Source organism: Trachinotus anak, unplaced genomic scaffold, assembly GCF_046630095.1.
Source record: "Trachinotus anak isolate AG129_WGS33_773 ecotype Australia unplaced genomic scaffold, CSIRO_AGI_Tana_v1 ptg000008l, whole genome shotgun sequence".
Taxonomy (NCBI): Eukaryota; Metazoa; Chordata; class Actinopteri; order Carangiformes; family Carangidae; genus Trachinotus; species Trachinotus anak.
In genome coordinates this window covers 9428973-9453244 of record NW_027273859.1, presented here as the reverse complement: position 1 = coordinate 9453244, position 24272 = coordinate 9428973, and the positions used below count along the sequence as shown (strand labels likewise).

General features: G+C 41.2%; 2 protein-coding genes and 1 long non-coding RNA gene across 8 annotated transcripts; 1 reads left to right on the top strand and 2 right to left on the bottom strand.

Moving 5' to 3' along the window:
• Positions 1-349: 349 nt before the first annotated feature.
• Positions 350-11479, bottom strand: kdm2ba (lysine (K)-specific demethylase 2Ba). 5 transcript variants are annotated; one of them, XM_071482408.1, is made up of 10 exons: positions 11319-11479; positions 7383-7607; positions 7021-7164; positions 6124-6210; positions 5467-5748; positions 4305-5122; positions 3961-4124; positions 3708-3869; positions 2959-3177; positions 350-1667 (listed from the first exon to the last, which is right to left on the bottom strand). In XM_071482408.1, the coding sequence occupies exons 1-10, from the start codon at positions 11370-11372 to the stop codon at positions 1486-1488; spliced, it is 2337 nt and encodes a 778-aa protein (XP_071338509.1). In that variant the 5' UTR covers positions 11373-11479; the 3' UTR covers positions 350-1485. The 5 variants fall into 5 exon arrangements, with proteins under 5 accessions (XP_071338509.1, XP_071338511.1, XP_071338510.1 ...); XM_071482410.1 differs by having other exon boundaries at positions 5467-5739; XM_071482409.1 differs by having other exon boundaries at positions 7383-7604; positions 11319-11477.
• A 2272-nt stretch (positions 11480-13751) lies between these two features.
• Positions 13752-18609, top strand: LOC139623824 (calcium release-activated calcium channel protein 1-like). The gene is made up of 2 exons (XM_071482402.1): positions 13752-14170; positions 15380-18609. The coding sequence occupies exons 1-2, from the start codon at positions 14057-14059 to the stop codon at positions 15926-15928; spliced, it is 663 nt and encodes a 220-aa protein (XP_071338503.1). The 5' UTR covers positions 13752-14056; the 3' UTR covers positions 15929-18609.
• Positions 18610-18711: 102 nt separating this feature from the next.
• Positions 18712-20679, bottom strand: LOC139623825 (uncharacterized). Of its 2 annotated transcripts, none has more exons than XR_011691595.1 (5): positions 20598-20679; positions 20380-20486; positions 19664-19869; positions 19396-19483; positions 18712-19186 (listed from the first exon to the last, which is right to left on the bottom strand). It is a non-coding gene; the product is annotated as an uncharacterized lncRNA (long non-coding RNA). The 2 variants fall into 2 exon arrangements; XR_011691596.1 differs by having other exon boundaries at positions 19740-19869.
• Between the last annotated feature and the right edge of the window lie 3593 nt (positions 20680-24272).

Sequence of the window (24272 nt, the reverse complement as noted above, 5' to 3'; positions counted from 1 at the left end):
AAAAAATCAATTTGGAATAGAATCATTTTTAAGAAAACAAAATGCTCTGGTTTTAGTTTACAAGATGCGAAGACACACAGATTTCTATTTTATAACATAATTTTGAGGGTTGTGACTTGGACTAATAAGACAGTTTACAATTTAAAAACATTGCAAAATTGTGTGGTGCATTCAAAAATACAAAAAGAATTAATTGGAGAAAAACCTGCTAATTGATTGACAGCTGAAAAAAATTTACACACACACACACACACACACACACAGCTGTAACCTATGACGAGGCGTCACAAGCAGACTCCTGGCATCTTTCAGTTCCCTCAGAACATGACCAAGAAAAGTGAAAACTCAGTGATGGTACAAATGAAATTCTTTTAATGCATATAAGCACTTAGTTTTTGGATTTACAAATATAAACATTATCACATTCACTTGAGGTGATTGCAGATTACAGCACGACACCCAAAATACACACAACACCAAGTGTACGGAGTTTATTTTTAAATGTATGCAAATGAGTTATTTGCAAAGGTCAGGTAATTAGTTGCGTATATAAACCTGTATAGAGAACCAGATATGCTGGGTTGACTGCATTATAGAAAGTCTGTCAGGTAAGTTGTCAGTCACCTGTTTGCTGTGACTGTCAGATTCCTGCTACTGGATTTTGGGTGTTAAACCCAGCGACTGGGTGCTGCAACAGGCTCAAACCACCCCGATAAATTATTGGCAAGCATTTTGACCCAGCTGTGAGACATCCATGTCAAATTACTGAATAAATGAATAAATACAAACTGTAATAAAAATAAAAAAACAAAACAATAAATTAATGTTGAAATGTTGATGAAAACCCCATCAAACACCAACACTCAACAGTTCATAAAGGTATTAAGGTATCTGAAGACATGAGGGTGTAACAGGAATATGAACTTTATCGTTTTATCATTCTTGAAATACATTCTAAATATTTGGGAAGTATTTATGATAATTTAGTCAGATATTTATTACTGTACATGTTCTTTTCTTTTCCTCTGTGATACTGAAGTTACATTGATTTCAAATAGAGATTTTGGCACATACGAGACACCGTTGCATGAAGGCAAACAGAGGGAGGTTCCCATGCCGTACAGTCTCTCTGCAATATTGAGCTCCTGAGACACTGTAAACTCATGAAATGATGCTTGTATAAAAATACTGTGTTTTCAAATATTTAAAGATTAAAAATAAACAACCCAACCGACAATTACAAGCACATCTTTATAAAAGTAAACTCTCAACACAAATACATGCATGTCGTTCGCTCTGTCCGTCCAGTGAATGTTTATCACCTCCTCACATCAGAGTCCATCTCCATCCAGAAATCCACCTCTTATTTCACTTTGTCTACTGTGACACCGACTCAGAGACTTATCATAGGGACCAGTTTAAAAAGAAAAAAATTGTTCCATTAAGTGCAAAGGCAGTCTTTGATCGTGTTTGTCCTGTAAGAAACTAGCTCGTCTTTTGCAGCAGTTTCTCCTCTTTCAGTTTAAATGGTACGCTCACAGACATCTCTGCGATGAACCTTTCGCAGGCCGTCTTGGTCACCTGCTTGCAGAAGCGAAGGTCTATCTGACAGATGCTTCCACAGCGCTTGAAAAAGTTCAGGGAATGGTCTGTGACCCGGTTGCAAACTAACAGAAAACAGAGAGAGAACAATAATCAGTCACAAGCCTGATATTTAAAAAGGGATGTGCATAGAAAAAAAAAAAAACCCTAGTGAAAATCATTTTGTTTTCTCGTCTTTTCTTGATGCATAACGTCAAATACAAGATTTCAAAGCATGTAGGACAAACGCAAATTATCTCTTCTTCTTCTCAGCGGGCAGACTCAGTTCATTTACAAATCACAATATTGACAACTATACTCCATTCAACTATACTCCATCGGGCTGCATAGAAAATAAAATCAGATTTGTAAAATTTCCCTGTGTGTGTTTGTGTGATGCCACCTGATTTTAAAATGTGATAGTATTTTGGTTTGGGCTTGACCTACTTTTTTGAATTGCCTGCAAAAGGAAAATGTTGTTTTTCACTTTGTAATTTACTTTCGCAAATGGATGTTTTCAGTTATTATACCTCTTGTGAGGACTGTGCATGTGACTGTCAGCCATTCTTATTGAGACATTTACTTCGGTGACCATATCTGACATAGCTCTGCCCAACCTGCACAAAGGTCCAACCAGCTAAAGTAACTGAAAACACTTGTGTGGGACAGAGCACTTCAAGAAGTGATTTATTAATTCAGAAAGTCCTGAAAAAATGTCAAGTGAGGTTTATATTCACTCATCATTTTTGGAATTTATTTATTTGTCTTAATCACAATTTCTGTTTCTGATAGATCATGAGTGTTGATTAAATGAGCGTGATTAAAAACAGCTGCAGCCTTGTACCTCGTCTCCCTGCCAATCCAGGAACCAAACTGTTAATTAGCTGCCTGTGGCAGCAATTTAAGTACAATCTGTGAAACAGCAAGAACCCTTCTTTTGCTTGTCTTTTTCCAATGGAAGATGTTTCATAGCATGCCTATTTTGTGTGGCCATTGCTTTGTCCTTACAATACTGATGTGGCCTCACATTTTTTTCACAAAAAAAAAAAAAAAAGGCAAAAAAAACAAAACAGACCAACCCGACCTTTCTGCCTTTATTGGTTGTAATTTGGCATCATTTCTTTATCTACTTCTCTGTTAAAGATAATTTTGGTATTTCATCCTTAAACTCTGGGTGTTATATATTATCTGTTACAGACTTAAGGGATTACCAAGGGTGTAATTCCCACTAACTGATCTTAGTGGACTGGTTTCCTGCAAAGCCATGACAAAAATCCCAGAGTGGCCACCCAGCAAACCACTGTCACATCTGTATATAATTACAACCCAGAAACTCCTGCAATTGTGCCTGTGTATTCCTAAAGTCCCAGTTCTCACCAGACAGGTTGATTTCTGTGAGAGAGTCTCTGGTCGTGGTCCCTGCTGCTGTCAGTAGGTTCACTGACTGGTCATTGATATGGTTACAGTAGCTCAGGTCCAGTCTGGACAGCAAAGGCATCTGCCGACTGATCAGACGTAATGACGTGTCGGTGATGTCCAGCCCCGCCAGCCGCAAGTCCTCCACGTTCCGCAGCTTGCAGCGGTTATCCAGTTGACCTGTCAGTCAGTCACATAACGAACATCACCGATTAGTGTTTGTATTTTGTAAACTGGTGCATGATAGCTTACAAGGATGTCTAGGATGTCTTACTGCTATAAACAAGGAGGCCCTCACATTCTTCCTTGCAATTAACTTCATTTCTAAAGCTGTCCTAGTCCTAAGACCCAAAACCTAAAAGAAGGTATGAGGAAAAATTATGTTGATGCTCATCTTTCATAAAATCTCTGGTTTACAGAAAAGGAGCGATAATTGAGTGTGAACTGAGTAGTAACATACAACCTTTAGCCACTATGACTGATCCACCACCTACAGGAAACGACGCACCTACCACCCCCAAAAATCATTTAAAGTCAGTGAATTAATCACTATGGATTTTAATCCTTACGTGATCAGTACCTATATTAATGTTAGAAGTGTTGAACTGTAACATGCAATTCTACTCAAAAGTGTCACAGAAAAGGGAACCACAGTGCATTCACACATTATAGCATGTGAGACAGGAATAAAACCTCCATCCATGAATTACCTGGCCTGTTGTCTGTAGGGGGTGAGAGGAGGTCCCTCATTTGTGCGTCTTTAAGTCCCTCCACCCACTGGACATCCAGAGTGCGCAGCAAAGGGCAGCTGGAGGTGCAGAGGGCAGATACAGCAGCCCAAGAACAACCCGATAACTTTAACACTCGCAGACCTGAAAGACAAAGCAGCACTGATGTAGAACAAGTTCCAAAAAAAGACAGAATTTTCCTTGTTAATAGCTCAAGAATCACTCAGTTGGGTACCTGGCAATCTATTAATAAGCCAGCTTAATTGTTTCTTGGAAATGTTGGTCCAGCTGAGGTCAAGGGAAACTGGCTGTCGGCGGATAATCCCGCTTAGCATGAGTGGAGTGATGGAGGTGCAGCGGTTCAGATCGATCCTTGTCCAAAGTCTCTTATCACAACACCTAGAGACAAAAGAGACAGAAGAGACAAAAGAGGTTGGAGTTGCTGTCATGAGCACCCAAAAAAATCACCAAGCTCTAACTGCTCTTTCACACATAAAAAGGAAAAATGTGTGCATTCTGTGCAGCAAAATTTTCTTTTGCAATGTTGAACATAAGAATGTAAACATGCTGTGCATTTACCATCTGTTCCACGTCTTGCAAACTCTCATGCACACACACAGCTCCTGGTGTGTGAGGTAGCGAAAGATCTTCATCCAGACCTCACGCTGTATGATGTGTGTTTTACCATCTTTTAAAGGCAGCCTGTCGGGAGGCGGGCTTATCGGAGGAGGCCGAATGACGTGCCGCTCCATTTGGACACACTTGGGTGGGGAGCGTGGGGGCACTGGCCGATTGGTTGGGGTGCTCCTGTTGAAGCCCAGAGGAGTGATCTGACTCGGGTAGAAGTGGCGCAGTTCCCATGGGGTCCCGTTCATCTCTTTGGTCTTGAGGTGGGGCCTCTGATCCCCGAGTTCACTGCCGTTGCGGAACAACCTCTTGGGTTCCTCGTTTTCCGTCTCCGGCTCCACCTTGAGGGGTTGGCGGTTCTCGTTGGCCAGGCAGTCCTCCGTCTTCTGGATTTCCTGGTTCAGTGCTTTGCTCAGTTCTCGGCTCAGCTCCCTGTTAGGTAAACGCCGCTTACGGCGAGGTTTGGGACGTGGACCTTTTTCCTGGGTCTCGCTTCCGCCCTCACTGCTGGGGCCGGCCTGTGGAGAGCTGCAGTGAGACTGGTCACTGTCTCCAACAGGTGTTTTTATGCAGGGATTCAAAAGTTCATTCTTGGAGTCCTTTTCATCCCCTTCGTCTTCAGCGTCTCCAAAACGCCCTTTCCTCTCTACACCACTGCGGAAGTGAGGTTCCCTTCCTTCTTCATCCTCCTCCTCATATGCGTCTTCGCCCTCCTCTTCTGTCTTGATTTGGTACAGAAGTTTGGAAAAATAAGGATCATCCGACTTTTCCTGAAAGAAAAAAATTAAAATTACTTACTTTGGTTTGGTACAAGTTGAATTACCCCCAAGCAGTTTTTATTTATTGAAAAATTTATATATAACTTTTTTGAAAGGTGTTGCTTGCATCAAATTCAAATTGAGCATATATTTTTCATTAAATAATAAAATTTCCGCATTTCAACATTTGATATATTGTCTTTGTTCTATTTTCAATAATCAGATTCTGTTTTTATTTACAATACATATATATATACACATACACACACACACACACACACACACACACACACACACACACACACACACACACACACACACACACACACACGTCAGTCACTGTAAATGATGCAAACCTTCTTCTTCACACTGAGATCCTCTTCCTCATCATCATCGAATAGCTTCCTCTTCTTCCTCAGTTTGTCCTCGGGCCTGGGCCTGGGCAGGCTGCTGGGGGTCAGCAGTGGTGGCTGTCGGAGAGACTCCTCTGGTCTGTACCTGGGTGTCTCCTCTCTGTCTGGTCTCCTCTTGGCTGCAGAAGCGTCTCCCTCCTCCTTCACAGGCTTCTGTTCCCTCAGCAGAGAGCCAGGGAGGTTGGAGGCGTACTTGAAGCCTGGACCCCTTTTTTGCTTCAGTACCAAAGGGGACAAACATTGCAAGACAACTTTATACCTTTTGCCTAAAGCAACAAGGAAAACCAACTGCGCTCCAAGTGTAGCTACGGTTTAATAAACTTATCACTGTAACATGTAGTATGCCAGTGGTTTCCTGCTTCTGTGACAAACCCAGTCACATGTGAATGACTTTCACAAACTAGCAGAGTATAAACAGGAAGTGGCTGGAGAAACAAACTGAAATAAAGAAAGCAATACTGAAATTACAAAATCACTATCATCTATGAATAATAGCTGCAATCTTTAGTAGTAATTATGTTGTGTCTGAAAACATACACAATAGACTTAGTGAGCTGTTACTTAATCTAAACACTCTGACTCACACATATTTGTACTCACTTTTCCACTTTTCCCAGCATGGTTGCATTTGGGACATTCCCAGCAATTAGGAAGTTCATCGTTCACCACTCCTGACGCATCGCTCACCTGATAAACCCACAAAGAAAATGAGCTGGATTTCAACAAGACCAACAGGCTTTAACGGATTCCTATGTACAGTTTGTTTAACACAAACAAGACAAGGGAAGTGAAAGTCAATGATGTGACGTGTGCTTGTTAGGCAGGTCAGCTCAGTTTAACCTCAGCCAACATGCAGACTCTTGCTTCATACAATGAACAGAAAAGGGAAGTAGAGTTAAAGACTCCTGCTTAAGGAGCTTACTTATGCACTTCTAAATGGTTCTACATCCTTGCATGTTATGTATAAATCTAGAAAAAAGATTTAAAATATCTTAGCTGTTGCATTCTGCAAAACAAAAAAGGCAGTGCATGTTTGAAAAACTGGTTTGACTGAGCCTATGCTAGCAACGACCTCTTGTGTTTTTTACATAACAGGGTGTGTGCTGCTTTACATTTTTTTGCCTTTACCTCATGAAATGTAGTAAAGTCTATGTTCGCACATCCTTTTTAGGCTAATGAGCTCAACTTTGGTTCATTTGGTAAATGTTTTTATCCCTGATAACTTGTTTTCTTGAGCATGTGGCAGGAGTCAAATCCTCAAACATGATATTGTCATGCTTGAGTCATAAAAACCTCTGAATCACATAAGAACAATGAGTGTGCTCAGAGTTATATAAACGACAGCATTACCACATCCAGTTACCTTCAGTGAATCACTCACATTATGTTTTGACGACCTGGGATTGCTGGCACAATACTTAAACACAGATGAGTCACTGTGTGAATGACTTAACTGAGGTGGAGTTGTTCAACTGTTCCCAGCCCAGCCCTCTGTACCTTGAGGCAGTTGGGATGGACGATCTCGTTGCAGATGGAGCACTCCATCAGCATAAAGTTGAACTTGTCCTCCTCTTCCTCCAGTGTGTCCTCCTTCCCTGCCTCTTTACACACCACGCACACTGCCGTGTGGGGCAGGACAGGCTGCATGGAGCAAGAACAAACAAAAAGTAGGAATAAATGCATTTAACATCAATGAACCACGTAACAATGAGTTATGTTTCCTCTGTCAGAACAGACACTGTGATAGCTAATACAAACCTTTGAAAACCTTTCTTTAGACTGATAACGATGATGTGGAAAATGAAATGGAAAAATAAAAAAGATCTGTAAAATCTATAATTCTCCTACAACTGACTCACCGCGATGCATTGTCTCATAATGCAGGACTGCTTCATGCGCCCCGGCCCTCCGAACTTCTTCATGTCCTTGCAGAAGTGACACTCTCCACACTCGGTCCGGAGGCACGCCTCGCACTTTCGGCAACGTGTCCTCCTGCGTCTGGCACCAGACGAGCTGCGGTTGGACGGCAACTTAACGGCTGATGACGTCCCCATCTTGGGCTTCGGCCGGTTGGCTGCCCGCTGCTGGAAGACAAATTGTGAGAGTGAAAGTGAGACAAAAGCGAGAAAATCAGGAGAGGTCAGGGGGGTGATAAGTTTGTACCTGGAAACAACAATTGCGTATTCCACTGTGACAGGGGTCTTTAAGAAATACAACTAGTGTAATAGACTGTATACAAGACAGCATGACCTGTATTGAGGTGCTGAAGCTGAAATTATTCCTGATAATGCTGCATCAACACAATTTTTTTCCATTTTAGTCATAATTATAGGCTATGCTTATAATTATAGGCTATGCCTGTTGCTGTTTGACAAATCCTAGCCAATTTTGAATTTCTAGTTGTAGCTATTCTCTAACCCTTTGTGTATTGTGTTTCTTGTGATGATTAAAAAACAAAGGGGCGCTGTTAAGTATCCACCCTCTGGGAAAATTAAAGCCCAAACATGCTCTCTATGTTTGAGTTGAAGGGATTTTGCAACTCCTACAGAGAATGAAGAAACAAGGAAACGGGTACTAAAAAAGGATTGTCTTTACACATCTGTGCCAGGCATTTACTTTCATTATTGATTAGTCGTTTTGTCTACAAAATGTCAGAAAATTGTGAAAAAGGCCAGTTGACAAGCCAAAGTAACATCTCCAAGCTTGTCTTGTTGGACATGGAGACATTCAGTTTACTGTCGTGTATGGCAAAGTAGAGCAAAATGTCAAAGATCTTTGAAGCTGGAAAAACAGCACATTTGCTATAAAAAATAAATAAATAAATAAATAAAATATTTTCAGTATTGATTAATAAGATGATTATCTCCCAATTAACAGATTAATTGTCTAAACTGTAAAATGACATACAATTGTGAAGAAAAGCTGATCACAATTTCCAAGAGCTCAAGGTGACATCTGTACAAAGATATAAATCAGCGGACAGCGGCAAATCTTCACATTTGAGAAGCAGTTACCAAATGTTCGATATTGTGTTAATAATTTATATGATTAATCAGTTATGAAAATAGTTGCAGATGAATTTCCTATTGCTCAGATAATCACTTAAGTGACTTATTGTTTCATATCAGATCCAAACCTGCCCCACTGCTGCCACTTCTTGTGCTCTAACCTTTCTGATGAAATACGCAGAAATACTGTATACGTGACTCATGGGAGTAAATGAAAGAAAATGTAACATGATGATTAACCTCATCTTATAAATTCACAAGGGGAAAGGACTCAACACCCACCCACACACACACACACACACACAGCTTTCAAACAATTACCCTAAATTCACATTTGTAATTTTCTCACATGTATTTTTAGTCTCTACCCTGTTGCCATGGCAGGATTGTAAAGTACTGCGAAAATAAGACAAATCATAGACCATTACAGTGATGCTTGTTCGGCAGGAGAGGTTACCTTGGCAACACATTGGCCTTGCTGGTGGCAACTGTTTGAATATAGGACTGCAAGAGATGGATAAAAATAAGCTCACAGTGGAGGTTATGAGCCTGTGAGCACTTTCCAAATGTCATTTATTCCTATTCCATAACTGGTACACACAGCCCACATACTACTGATAAATGTAGCTCTTTGAGCAATGATCACTCAGTTCATATTTATGAAATTAGCATTTTATGAAATAGCTTTCAAGCACATGTTGATTTCATTTCTGGATAACAATGCTGGAACGCTATGGTTAGATGAAACAGGCAAAACAAGATGGAAATAGAACAAGACATTCCAGGCTAACGGCAATCTAGACTAATGCTGTCAGGATGAAACTACCTACAAAGAGAAAGAAAACCAGCCCTGAATCTGTTGACTGTGTACAAATCACCTACTTGGTATGTCATTAATGTTGTCAGGACATTCTCATAACAAGATGTTCCCTCACGTTTACCACAAACTGCTCTAGCTCTTTTTTTCCCTTTTTTAAATGACATGTTTTTGAAATCTATAGCTTTAGATCACTGAGTGTCTTTTAAATTGTAAACGCCCCCCCCCCCCAACCCGCTGTTAGAGATGGAGAAATATTTCCAAACCAGGGCTAAATCCATCTGACAGCTTTACATAAATCCATCTGACTACTATGGAAACATGGGAGGTTGACATCACAGACAGCGCTGCTGCTGCTGCTGCTGCTGCTGCTGCTGCAGGCGTAGCTGTGACTGTCAATGTCACAGTGCTTTTTAGTTCAGCTGCCTCATTATTTTCCTGACCTTTGTCTGACACAACTGTTTTACTAATAACTTACCTAAAGTCAGGTTTGCAGAGCCTCTGAACAGAGCATCTGATGAATTAAAGTAGCTGTGCAAAGTTCTGACCACGACAGATAGTTGACGTTTCACCCCTGACCTCTGCGGGCAGCATTAAAGTGTGGCCACAAACACATCAAAGCAGCCACTTTGCAGAGTGGGACTGCCAGAGCTACTACCACCTGACCCGTCTTTACTGTAACTCCGTGCAGTAATATGTCAGGAATTTGGGATTGGCTGCCGAGGCCTGTGAACAAAAACATGGCCTATATTCTGAGCGCAGCCTTCTGACTCAGCTTCAACGTGGATTTCAGTGGGAGGCAGTCACAAGGCTCATCATCTGCTGCTCGTGTACAGTGGTCCTTAGCACAAATAAAAGTGTGCGTTATTGTCTCATAGAATGTGTCACAACAGAAGGGGTCAAACACCCTCTCTGATGAGGAAGTGTTAATGGGTGGCATGGGTATAAACATTGTGCAAGAACAAGGAGAAGGCTGTAATGTCAACACTTCTCTGTGCTGTAATGTCACATTTCTCCTGAATAGTTACAGGCCGAGTGTCCAATTGAGGCTTGTGCAATTTCCCATAAAAGCCCTGTTAGAAAGCATTCATGCTGTGGACCCTGCTATAGATGGACGTAATATTGTATAAAACTTTGACCTGTGGAACCTGATAAGACAATATGCTGAGTGATTAAAAACACCAGCTTGCATATTCCTCCTCCTGCATGCGGGAAACATGCGGACGAAACACAGCTGAAATCAAAACAACCGTAATTCTGCCACAGGTTTGGGGGGGTCACCGGACCCCAGTCTGGGAACCCAACAGAAGCAGAGCAACTTCATTGTTCCCTATCCCCCATCCCCCTCCCCAGTCCTTGCTCCAACAACATTTTGCCTAAAGCCTCCTTAAAGGCACAGAGTGGTGGGGGCAAGTTAAGGAAGTATGAGGAAATTAATGGCAGGGAAAGCGTTTATGGGAGGTTGGTGTACATGGCTAAATCACAGCTTTGTGCCAGCACGAAGCTGGATGGCCTCCCAGCTAATGGAGGACCCCGAGGGTCTGGCCACGGTGACGGATTTGTTGATCGCTGGATGAAGGCGCTGTGTGCTGAGAGGGGGTCAGCGCAAAATGGGTCAGTTGTGGCCAACATGAGAGATGGTGTCCACGGAGGAGAGGACGCGGTGTGTCTGAACGCTCAGGGGATCGGCTCGGATAAGTACACCGACTTCATTCAGCTCCGTGTCGCGGATTAAATGTCGAGCTGGGTGTTCATCTCTCTAACCCGGCGAACTGTTGAGGAAGGTTTAAAGGACCTTTCTCCTTTCAGCTCGACTGGAATACAGAGAAGAAGAGGAGCGGGTGAAAGCCAAACGAGAACCTGAAGCAACTGAAGAAAAACACAATCCGGCTCATAAAAGCTTCCCTCTAACACACCGAAACAACACACGCATACAGAGAGGCCGCGCTATGAAATGTAGGAGCTCTGACCTGCTCAGACTCTGAATCATATTCCTCATCGTCTCCGCTCAATGACAAGGCCATGGCTCCTCTCTCTCATCGTTTGTGAACAGCTCAGAAAACTAACATGGCTGAACAAGGCTCCTCCAGCTCGCCCCCACCGACCCGTCCCTCCTCCCCGCTCGCATCGCACCGACATTAGCAGCTGCTAGCTATGTTCGCTGCGCTGCGTTCACGGAGCGTGGGAAACGCCAACTTCCCGCTTACTTAATCCACCCACAGCATTCGGGTTACAGAACAACAGTCGACCGTGAAAGCAATAAAGAGATTACACTGACAGCTGAAATGTAAAAAAAAAAAGTATGCAAAACAAGTAATGCAAGATGAAAGGTAGGGTAGATGTAACGTTTTGGCACCGCGTAGCGTCGCATAGACATCGCTATTCGTTGCAACGGTTATTGATATGTGGCGTAAATGCAGCACCGACGCAACAGGAAATGGAGATAAGCAGGTAGGACAAGAGGGTGCACTCCTTCGCATGCCTGTCTTTGGTTTCAACTGGTTTTTCTGCAACGTGTGAATGACAAGACATTTATTCAACATCTTAATCCTCAAAGGGTTAGGAGGTTACTAATGGTTTCATACTCAGGCGGCACTTACATACCTAGCATTATGGTTTGGTGTAAGTAATGATTATTCATGTTTTCTACATGTTATAGTTTAATGACCAAACAGTACAAAGACTTTTTACTGGCAAGGTCAGTCACCTGAGCAGGTGTTTTAGGTGAGGCCAAGAGCAAGACCTGGATTATAACTATTATGAAGTGTTTGCTGATATTTGTCCAATGTATTTTATTCCTGTGAAAATAAAAACTTTTGCAATCCCACATTCAAATTGTCCGTGTGATGTTGATAAACCACCTCAAACTAAAAGCGACAGTCAGCACTTTAACCTTGCTTAATTTCAGACCTAATACACTTAAGTACAGAGCCAACACAACAAAAGATGTGTCACTGGCTTACTCAGAACTGGACTGTATGATATAATCATGGTGATTCAATAGTGAAGCATGTAGAGGCCACCACGTTTATAGTTTGAACATCCCACGCTCTGGCGGCATCTGGTGGTATATTAGATATAAGAATGAGACTAGAGGGTCTGTTGACTAATAAGGCAAGCTCTCTTACTGCTGCACCATGTTTGTCAAAAGGGCCCCTTCAGATCCCTTCAGATCCCTTCAGATTCTGGCGAAACATAACCAAAAAAAGACTGTGATGGTCCAAGCCCACAAGAAGAACTGTATATGGGAGACGATATGCTTGATGGACGAGTAGATCTGCTTAGTTGTGGGTGGCAGTGAGATCAGATGTCAGTGTGCTCAGAATTAGTACACATCTGAGTTTTCCACAGGGTAATGTCATACATGCATATGTTTCATATGCATGCATCTATGTTTGCACACACAGAAAATCCCACAGAAAACTTTTTTTTTTTCCTTTTTTGATAGTATATCGTATTCTGAACTTCCCATTTCTGGTTCTTTCCCAGAGACATTTGTGCTTGTCAGCCCTCAGGTGATGAATGTCTGCAATGATGTTCTACTCCAGCTTTCCTGGCTTACTCACTCCACTGTGGCACCAGAAGCTTCTTTGTTATGCAGCCACTGTTATTAACAATGAAGCGTGCATGTGTCTCTGCTATTGACTTGTGGGATTAAATTGTGGTTACTTTGTTCATTCAAATTGTGCCTAGTGTTCAGAAGTGTAAATGTACGCAGGTAGGTCTGCAAAACCTCATCAAGTAAAACAACCTAAGCGTGACAAAAGGCGCTGCTGTTTCTGTGTTTAGACAGTTCAAACCCTTCCCAGTGCTGCAGCAGCACCACAACACAAATCAGCTTTCGGCTTTGTTGTGTCTGTAACTTTAATTGAATGGTATGTTTTGTTGTGGGTGGCCACAGGCTTGTGTTTAATTTAATTATTATTATAAATAAAGTATTGTAATGAGGAGACAGCTGATATTAGTGAGTACTTAAGTAATATCACTCAGGATATCTACCTATCAGGAAAAAAGGCAATAATAAATCATTGATGATGTTATTATTGTGGCGTAAATATGTGCACACTATTTTGTAACCTTCTCTTTCTCAGTGGCAATAAAAACTGACCAAATTTAGAGACTATTTAGAATAAAATACACCACCTAACCCTAACCCAGTCAGATTCATGTATATATATATTTTTTTTGCTTCATTTCAACTTTTGGTCTGAGATCATGCAGTTTCACCAGTGTCATAAAAAAACTGCCGAGAGCAAATCCAGGAAACACTGTCACAACAAACACATATAGGGTGTGAGCCTCAGTGGCAAGAAGACACTGGGACTTTCACAAAAGTGCATTACACAATCTGGGCTCATGCTGACATAATATCCAGCTTCATAACGAACATCGCTTCTGGCGCAAGGAGGCGAACTCCTGCGGCTCCTGAGCAGAGGATTGTGGGTATCTGGTGTTTCCTGGTCGAGTCTGACAGACAGTCAGCTGCTGCAGGAAAGTTTTGACATAGTTAGGCAGCCCTCTGTCTATAGTGTTTACTTTATGTTATCGTGTTTTAACCTCATTTCCTGTGCTCGCTTTTCATCGGTCATCGATTACCCTCCTGTAAATCAATCCGGTTTATAGCTTTATGTTTATTTAAAAAAAAAAAAAAAAAAAAAAAAAAAAAAAAAAAGGGGGAAAGAACTGATCACTTGGGAGAAGTTTCGGAATGAGTTTGAACGAGCACTCTTTGCAGGCTCTGTCATGGAGAAAACTGTACTTGAGTCGGGCCAAATTAAAAGCCACCAGCCGCACTTCAGCTCTGCTGTCGGGCTTCGCAATGGTGAGTCCGCCTCGACTTCACTGCTTCTTGTCACGGTGTCGGCTGCATGAAAACACGCTCCGCTCAGGCCATCGGCACGAAACGCAGACACATATGTGACGCAGATGATTGTTTTCAAGGGCTGAGTTTATCCCGGCATTAAAAACAGGCCTAAAGACGGCTCCCGAGCGCTGATATTAGCTATTATCGACGGCTTTTGTTCCCTAAAGGAGGCTGAACTGAGTGGGTACGTGAAAACAAAAAGGTCACAACATCGGAAACAGAGGGCGATCAGTGGGTTTAGTTGTATCAGGTATCTCTGACGGTGCGACCGCGCAATACTAACGGACCAGGTGAAATAAGAAGTTTGTGTGAACTTCAGAGCCACACACCCTCAAATCCGGACTTACCTTCCGCCGTAACAAATAGACCGCACAGCAGCACCGCTGAAGCATCCACACACATTTTGCAGCATACACATTCATACCAATTTAATAGCTTGAGCAAGTGTTTGAATATTTTTCCTTGAATTTGAATTTTAAAAAAAAAGACACAGCATGTCGCGCATTATCATACAATACAATGTTATATTAATGATTTTCTCACCCTTTGTAAACCTCTTACAAAAAGGTCCATATACAAAACCCACCACTGTATCTACCAGACTGTATATGATATATAGCCACTACTTAGGCCAAGGCCTACTTGTAAAAATCTCTCTGTTTTCATAAGCTGTCTTTTTTGGCTCATATGTTTGGATCATCAGATATTGTTTAATATTCAGTAAAACCACCACATCGGAGAAGATTTTATTGTTATATTTCATTTGATTAATATATTGTACACAGATGCCTTTGCTATATGGTGGAGACATCAACAGATAGCAGGGATCAAAATGGCCACTGTTTGACATTTGTAGTTTTACATACAGCACCTAGTGAAATCACACTGTGTCCTCAGAGAGACCCTTGGTTGGCCTTGGATCCCTTTGGGGAGAGCAGTACATATTCATAGTGAATATACCCTAAACATAACTGTATTTATTGTATTAGTGACGCAGTCTGGATTAAAGGGTTTGAGGTGGATACAATACAGTGTACTATTTGCACAGTTGATTGTTTATATTCAGCTATTAGGTGGAGCAGAATAGATTTTCAGTAGTGTATTAGCCCTTGACTTGTATTAGCCCAGATGCTGTGTTGTAAATACTTTCCTGTTTGATTTCCCCAGGTTGCCATGGTGGAGGTACAGCTGGAGCGGGATCATAAGTATCCTCCAGGGCTGCTCATTGCCTTCAGTGCCTGCACCACGGTTCTGGTTGCAGTGCACCTCTTTGCCCTCATGATCAGCACCTGCATCCTCCCTAATCTTGAGGCCGTCAGCAACGTTCACAACCTCAACTCTGTCAACGAGTCGCCCCATGAGCGCATGCACCGCCACATAGAACTGGCCTGGGCTTTCTCCACAGTCATTGGGACCCTCCTCTTCCTGACAGAGGTGATGCTCTTGTGCTGGGTGAAGTTCTTACCCCTCAAAAGCAATACTGAAGAAAACAACGGCACCATAAGTTCTGGTGAGGCGGCAGCCATTGCTTCCACTTGCATCATGGTGCCATTTGGAATTGTTTTTATTGTGTTCGCCGTCCACTTTTACCGCACACTCGTGAGTCACAAAACAGACCGACAAATCCGAGAGCTGGAGCAGGTCATTCGGCTCCAGAACCAGCTGGACAACAGGGTTGAGAACGATGACCTGAAGGCGGCTGTTAATTTTCCTTGATTAAAGCCAATCAGCTAATAACAACAGTGGACATTTAGCAGTGCTTTTATTGTAAAATCTCCTCTTAAAGTTTTATTTTTAATGTTTATGAGGTATGCTCAGATGCTTTTTTTTTTTTTTTTTTGCAAAAAAAATTGCAAGCTCCATCTGTTGAGTGTTACAGGTTTCGACTCAGTCCACTTTTGGATGATGCATGTTCACCAACTTCTACACATTATATTTTAGTTGAATAGATTTACTTTTAATTTGAAGGTAAATCATTTTCTCTCAGGCGCTAACATTTAAGTGACTTGCAGAATGACATATCATATCATATTGTAACATTACACATTTTAAAGCTTAAGTCTCTTAAGGACTTCACAAGGGTGTTGTTTTATGAGGGTAAATAGCCAGTTACAGGTTTTATAAGAGAAATATACTATATAGTAATGAATAAGTTGTTGTTTAGTTGTAAACAACAGTAGAAAACAGGATTTAATATCTGAGAAATTAAAATCTGGGTCACAGTGAAGACCCACATCTGATCCAAATAATCACACTAAATTAAAGGTGCACTTCCTTGTTTGAATGTGACTCAATAAGACCAGAACTTCCTCTCAATATTCATGTAAATGACAGTGAAGCCTGGTCTTAGTTCAGGAAGATGCTTCAGTGGTGCTGTTCTTTCTGTGGTTTTCTTTCAGTAATTTACTGGTCTCTTTAAGCCATCAAATTTAAGAGTTTATTCTGTGCTGCTGATGGAGGTTTACAGTAAAACTTGGCACCATAGCAGCATCCACCTGTGGACTCATAGCATCATGATTTAATTTGACCTCATCTGTTCTTACACATGCCTGTCTTTAAATTAGGCTTTGTAGGGAGCAACCACCAAGCTTTTATTATCAATACAAATGTTCACATTGAAGATGTTATTTGTCTGAATGGAATATCATTTATATTAGAATCACTGTCTGCTTGCTTTAAAACCAACATTATGGAACAAGTCGCATCCTTTTAAAACATTTACAAGTTCTTAGTATTTTGGTTTGGTTTATACATGTGTCCATCCTCACTGGACTCAATGATTGCCTGTGAGAACTTTTTATTTTGCCCTAGTTACCAGTTACTTTAGGTTTTGTCAAAGTTTTGCTTCTTTCCTTGTCCCTTACCAAAAATTTTCAATCAGTTTGACTATCTGCATAGTCCTTTTTAAGCTTTGAGCAAAACATTGTTTAGGCCTTTAACAAAACAAAAAGAATATATTATCAGTATTTGTGTGCAATCTGAGACAACAGGAACATTTCTTAAAAATAAGTGCTGGTCAGGGAATGCTTTTAGCCACAGTGTGTTATTACAGTGCACATATTTTTATGGCAAGGGTTAGGTGGAAATCAAAGTGAATATTTAAGGGCAGCATTTTGAGCCTGACAGTTGAGTCTGTGTTCCAAAATCATTTTTATGTTTCAGAGTTGTTGTGCTCTTGGAAAATCAATCTTGGGTCAAAATTAGAGAAATTTTCTTGATTACACATTGCTTTTGCAATTCAACATATTGTAATCCAAAGAATAGTTAGTGGGTTTAAAGAAGTATTGTTGAATGTATTATTGCAAAGCATGCATGTATTGGAAATATGTCAAAATTTGTATGCTTTGACATACAAACTACTGTCCATAGTTTACAAGCTTGAGCATGATCACTCATTGTTTAGGTTATAGATTGTTTATATAGAAGTGTGTAATATAGGGTGTGTTGTTTGTGTCCTGTGGCACATCGTTGGATTGTTCTTCATGGATTTGACCATTGTCTTTACTTTTCTCTTGTCGTTATTTTAAAATTGTTACAAAAACTTAAATGAAGAAATTGGCGCACATTTAGGGCTGAACGGCAATTAATTTATTCATATTTATTCTCTCATGTGATGCTTCCATGACAAAATTTTCACATCCCAAAATATGCATCCCTCAATATGTAGAATTAGCAAAGTCCTACACAACATGAGGTTTTAAATATTTGAAAATATCAATTTTCTTCATTTATAGTCCAAGTGACAGTTCGTATTTCTTGTGTGATTTATATTTTAACATACTGTATTTATACCAAAGTAATGCTGTGGTCATTAATGCAATATCAGTTTTGCCTTTATTACCCACCCCCTACACATGGTTCACAGTGAGTCATGGTAATATAATAGCATCTGTTGACCACAAGCTCCTAAATTTGGATTTAAATTTCCCAGAGCAGCTATCTCTTGGATATGTAGCAGAGAATAAGGAGCCACAAAGGGTTAGTAACTCACAGACTGTTACAGAAAATGATCATTACTCTTCTCCACACTGTTAATGGTGTTTCTCAAAGACTAAGGAACTAAACAAAGACAGGTTTATGCAGAAGGACTGCACACACTCTGTCACACTTCTGATAGGATTCTCCATGTGCCTTCTTTAAAGACAGATCAATGCAAGCAAAGGCATGTTTCTTTGGTTCATTATTGTGGTTTATTTATTTAACCGTGTATGTACTGTATATAGAGAGGTTCCACTGCTTATGTGAATGCACAGCTTTAAAGTGAATTATCAGCAAAAACTGTATTTTTAAGTTGTACTTATGTGTGGTGTTAGCAACTCAAGAAACTGCAACTTTTTAATTTGGTAAGATTCACCATGACATTTGTTGCTAGTTTTAATAAAACACATTTGAGATGATATCAGTGTTATATTTATTTTTATTTGTATATTAGCATACATACATATATATATATATATATATATATATATAAAAACGCAGGAAAATAAACAACATAATCTCACAGACAAATGTATTTTCAACCAGGAAGTCAAAAGGAAACCACACAGGAAATGAGTCCGATCATGCACTTTCAGTATAGCCTACACTTGTCAGTAAGTCAGAGTCATGACTGTGCACGCAAATTCCCCTGTGGTCTGACTTCTTCCTGTGCTCTTGTGGCCATTAGTGCTTGTTTTGTTGCTTCTCTGAGTAAGTCATCCATGTTTTCCCTGTATTTTGCAGAGCACTCTAGGTACAGCACAGCACTGATTTTCCTTCTGGCTTCTTCACCCTGTCAGAACAAAGTTTTATTCCCACAAACGTGTCATTTCCACAAATTCTATCCTGTAACTAATATTGCTTCACAAAAGAAGAAGATGTGACAGCATTCTTGCGTGATGACCAGAGTCTCTTCATCAGGAGTTTGTCTTCTGCTTTGCACCGAACAAGTATGATGGGCATCCCATCATAGAAATGTTGCACCTCAGGGTAGCACTGAAACATTGAACATACTTATATGATTATTATTGAACATACTTATATCATGGTACTTCTGATATTCTGATTCTGATTTCTGATGAGAGATCACCTCTGTCACATTTTGAGAAACCTGCATTCCTTCAGCCTTTCACAGACCTGGGCTACCTGTTTAACAAGGTGATCCATATGAAAACAAAGTTTGAAAAAAAAGAACAACACCTTACCTGCAGTGTCACAGAGATGTAGCTGAAACTGTTGCCCTCTACACCTTGTATTGACAACACTCCTGTCACACACAGATGGAACATATTCCTGAAAAAATGATAATTTTGTCTTTCAATACTCAACTGCCTTTGATTATATTCATCATAAACACTTAATTCTATTTGGTTTTTGCACAATAATAGCTTTCCTATTTATACAGCCACTGACATGAGAATACATCAGATGCAGTGACAACAGTACAGTTGGGCTCCAGTTTATATCTCTCACCTCTGGAAAGACTCCCTTAGTGTAAACTGTGAGTAACGAGGTTTTCCCACAACCCCCGTCTCCCAACAATAACAACCTTGAATTCTTCTTGCTGGTTGTCGTTTCCTCTGCTTACTCCTGAACCTTTCTAGGTCATGTTTTGCAGAAAGACGGATGTGGACAGATGCTTCCAGTGAATTGCTGGTCCCGGCTGTGTATACTGTGGACTGTAGAGATAACCCAGGGATAAACAGAAACTGTGACTGCAGTAGAATCCCTGGAGGAAGGCTGTATTACTTACAAGTCACTTGTACACCATCATGGAGGCGGAGATGTTAACAGATGAAAGGGTTTAGAAATGCTTTCTGGGACATTCACACTTTCAGACGCACCTACAAATAGTCCCACCTTCTCCTAACATACTGATCCACCCTCTGTCTTAATATCTCAAGTATTTAAACAGCCTCAAATAAACTTGTATTAACTACATCACCCCACTGAATATCTAATCAATATATCTATATTCTTAAGCTACCTATATCTGATTATTATTATTAATAATACAAAACACTATCACCCTATGCAATAATATAACATACTATCTATATATATATGGTCATATTATAAAAAAGACAAATGCAGCCAGGGGACAATACTAGTTCAATCTTTAGAGAGTAACAGTTATCAAATGATTCAAGATTATCATTGATATAAAATAAAATAAAATTGAAATTTACCTTTTTGCCTGAGAGGGTTCACACATCTCCTCTCCTCTCTCCTCCCACCTCCTCTCCTCTCTTCTCCTCCCACCTTGTCTCCTCTCCTCTCCTCTTCCATCATCCCTCTAAAAGAAAAATTGAACACAAGCAGATTGTAGTTAAAAACTTGAGAGATCAGGTAAAAAGAAGTAAAATTCATCACTGCATGAAATCTGATAATAACATGAAATATTTACCTTTTATATCAGAGGGTTCACTCTTCATGTTGCCCTCCCTCCTCCTCTCCTCCCACCTACTCTCCTCTCCTCTCCTCTCCTCTCTTCAAACAAATACAGACAAGAGACAACAATAGTTAAATCTTCAGAGAATAACAGTGATCAAATTGATTATCCAAGAGTCATTTATGTAATATGAAATAAACTGAAATTTACCTTTTATATGAGAGTGTTCACACATCCTGTTGCCCTCCCACCTCCTCTCCTCTCCTCTCCTCCTCTCATCTCCTCTCCTCTCCTCTTCCATCATCCCTCTAAAAGAAAAATTGAACACAAGCAGATTGTAGTTAAAAACTTCAGAGATCAGGTAAAAAGAAGTAAAATTCATCACTGCATGAAATCTGATAATAACATGAAATATTTACCTTTTATATCAGAGGGTTCACTCTTCATGTTGCCCTCCCACCTCCTCTCCTCTCCTCCCACCTCCTCTCCTCTCCTCTCTCCTCCTCCCACCTCCTCTCCTCTCCTCTCTCCTCCTCCCACCTCCTCTCCTCTCCTCTCCTCTTCCATCATCCCTCTAAAAGAAAAACTGAACACAAGCAGATTGTAGTTAAAAACTTCAGAGATCAGGTAAACAGAAGTAAAATTCATCACTGCATGAAATCTGATAATAACATGAAATATTTACTTTTTACATCAGAGGGTTCACTCTTCATGTTTCCCTCCCACCTCCTCTCCTCTCCTCTCCTCTCCTCTCCTCTCCGCTCCTCTCCTCTCTTCAAACTAATACAGACAAGAGAGATTAATAGTTAAATCTTCAGAGAATAACAGTGATCAAATTGATTATTCAAGAGTCATTTATATAATATGAAATAAACTGCAATTTACCTTTTTGAATGAGAAGATTCACGTCATGTTGCCCTCCCACCTCCTCTCCTCTCCTCTCCTCCCACCTCCTCTCCTCTCCTCTCCTCTCCTCCCACTTCCTCTCCTCTCTCCTCCTCCCACCTCCTCCCACCTCCTCTCCTCTCTCCTCCTCCCACCTCCTCTCCTCTCCTCCTCTCCTCTCCTCTTCCATCATCCCTCTAAAAGAAAAATTGAACACAAGCAGATTGTAGTTAAAAACTTCAGAGATCAGGTAAAAAGAAGTAAAATTCATCACTGCATGAAATCTGATAATAACATGAAATATTTACTTTTTATATCAGAGGGTTCACTCTTCATGTTGCCCTCCCACCTCCTCTCCTCTCCTCTCCTCCTCTCCTCTCCTCTCCTCTCCTCTCTTCAAACAAATACAGACAAGAGACAACAATAGTTACATCTTCAGAGAATAACAGTGAGCAAATGGATTATTCAAGAGTCATTTATATAATACGAAATAAACTGAAATTTACCTTTTATATGAGTGTTCACACATCCTGTTGCCCTCCCACCTCCTCTCCTCTCTCCTCCTCCCACCTCCTCCTCTCCTCTCCTCTTCCATCATCCCTCTAAAAGAAAAATTGAACACAAGCAGATTGTAGTTAAAAACTTCAGAGATCAGGTAAACAGAGGTAAAATTCATCACTGCATGAAATCTGATAATAACATGAAATATTTACCTTTTATATCAGAGGGTTCACTCTTCATGTTGCCCTCCCACCTCCTCTCCTCTCCTCCCACCTCCTCTCCTCTCCTCTCTCCTCCTCCCACCTCCTCTCCTCTCCTCTCCTCTCCTCTCCTCCCACCTCCTCTCCTCCTCTCTTCTCATCTCCTCGCCCTCCCACCGCCTCTCCTCCCACCTCCTCTCCTCTCCCCTCCTCTGCTCTCCTCTCCTCCCACCTCCTCGCTTCTCCTCTCCTCGCCCTCCCACAGCCTCTCCTCTCCTCCCACCTCCTCTCTTCTCCTCTCCCTACCCCCACACCGCCTCTCCTCTCCTCTCCTCTCCTCCTCTCCTCTGCTCTGCTCTCCTCCCACCTCCTCTCTTCTCCTCTCCTCGCCCTCCCACAGCCTCTCCTCTCCTCCCACCTCCTCTCCTCTCCTCTCCTCCTATCACCTCTCCTCTCCTCACACCTCCTCTCCTCTCCTCCTCCCACCTCCTCTCTTCTCCTCTCCCTACCCCCACACCGCCTCTCATCTCCTCTCCTCTCCTCCTCTCCTCTGCTCTGCTCTCCTCCCACCTCCTCTCTTCTCCTCTCCTCGCCCTCCCACAGCCTCTCCTCTCCTCCCACCTCCTCTCCTCTCCTCCTCCCACCTCCTCTCTTCTCCTCTCCCTACCCCCACACCGCCTCTCCTCTCCTCTCCTCTCCTCCTCTCCTCTGCTCTGCTCTCCTCCCACCTCCTCTCTTCTCCTCTCCTCGCCCTCCCACAGCCTCTCCTCTCCTCCCACCTCCTCTCCTCTCCTCCTATCACCTCTCCTCTCCTCACACCTCCTCTCCTCTCCTCCCACCTCCTCTCCTCTCCTCTCCTCCTATCACCTCTCCTCTCCTCACACCTCCTCTCTTCTCCTCTCCCCTCCTCTCCTCCCACCTCATCTCCTCTCCTCTCCTCTCCCCACCCTCCCACCGCCTCTCCTCTCCTCCCACCTCCTCTCTTCTCCTCTCCTCGCCCTCCCACCGCCTCTGCTTTCCTCCTCTCCTCTCGGCTGCAACCTTTATCTTTCCGTTATCCTTTTCGCCTCTTCACTTCTCTTCTAGAGTCATTTCTTCTTGTCTTGTTCTGTGTCTTCCCTTACCTCCTCCACATACTTCATCTTCTCCTCTGTAATACTTATTCTCTAATGCAACTATAGCTGCTACTACTGCATTTATTTTTCTTCTCCAGTTTGGACCACATAACCAATGTGCTAGTTCTACTGTTTCAGCTTCTCTCACTTCAACCATGTCTCATCCTTTTTCTATCTATTGAGGACCACTGCTCTGAGGTCCTTGTCACTGGAGACTCCTGTCGGTCTAGGGTGGGCGTCGACAGACATATGAACCCCCTTGACATGGTGTCGCCATCCTTTTATTTTTCTGACACAGAGGAGTTTCACTGAGCGGTCGAAACACGTTGGAGGTTCACGCTATCCCCCCAGATCAACCTCGCTCTATGCAGACACCCTGCCTGAGTCTTAGTGCAGCAACAAGAACAAACTACTTACCAGAGCACGACCTCTTAATCTAATGCAATATAATACCATTCAGTTTCATTCAAATAAATTCAACTCAATTTAAATCAATTAAATCAATGAAAGAAATTCAAAGCAACTCAAATGAATTCACCACAAAGTAATTCAGTTCAAATGAATTCAAAGCAATTCAATTCCAATTGATTCAAAGAAATTCAATTCAAATAATTTCAATTCAAATAAATTCAATTCAAATAAATTCAGTTAAAGTAAATTCAATTCAATTCAATTCAATTCAAAGAAATTCAGTTAAAATCACTTCAATTCAAATTGATTCAAAGAAATTCAATTCAAATAATTTCAATTCAAATAAATTCAATTCAAATAAATTCAGTTAAAGTAAATTCAATTCAATTCAATTAAAAGAAATTCAGTTAAGATCACTTCAATTCAAATTAATTCAAAGAAATGTAATTCAAATAAATTCAGTTAAAGTCACTTAAATTCAAATTAATTCAAATAAATGTAATTCAAATAAATTCAGTTCATAGAAATTCAATTCAAATGAATTCAGTTCAAATAAATTCATTTGAAAGTGATTCTGA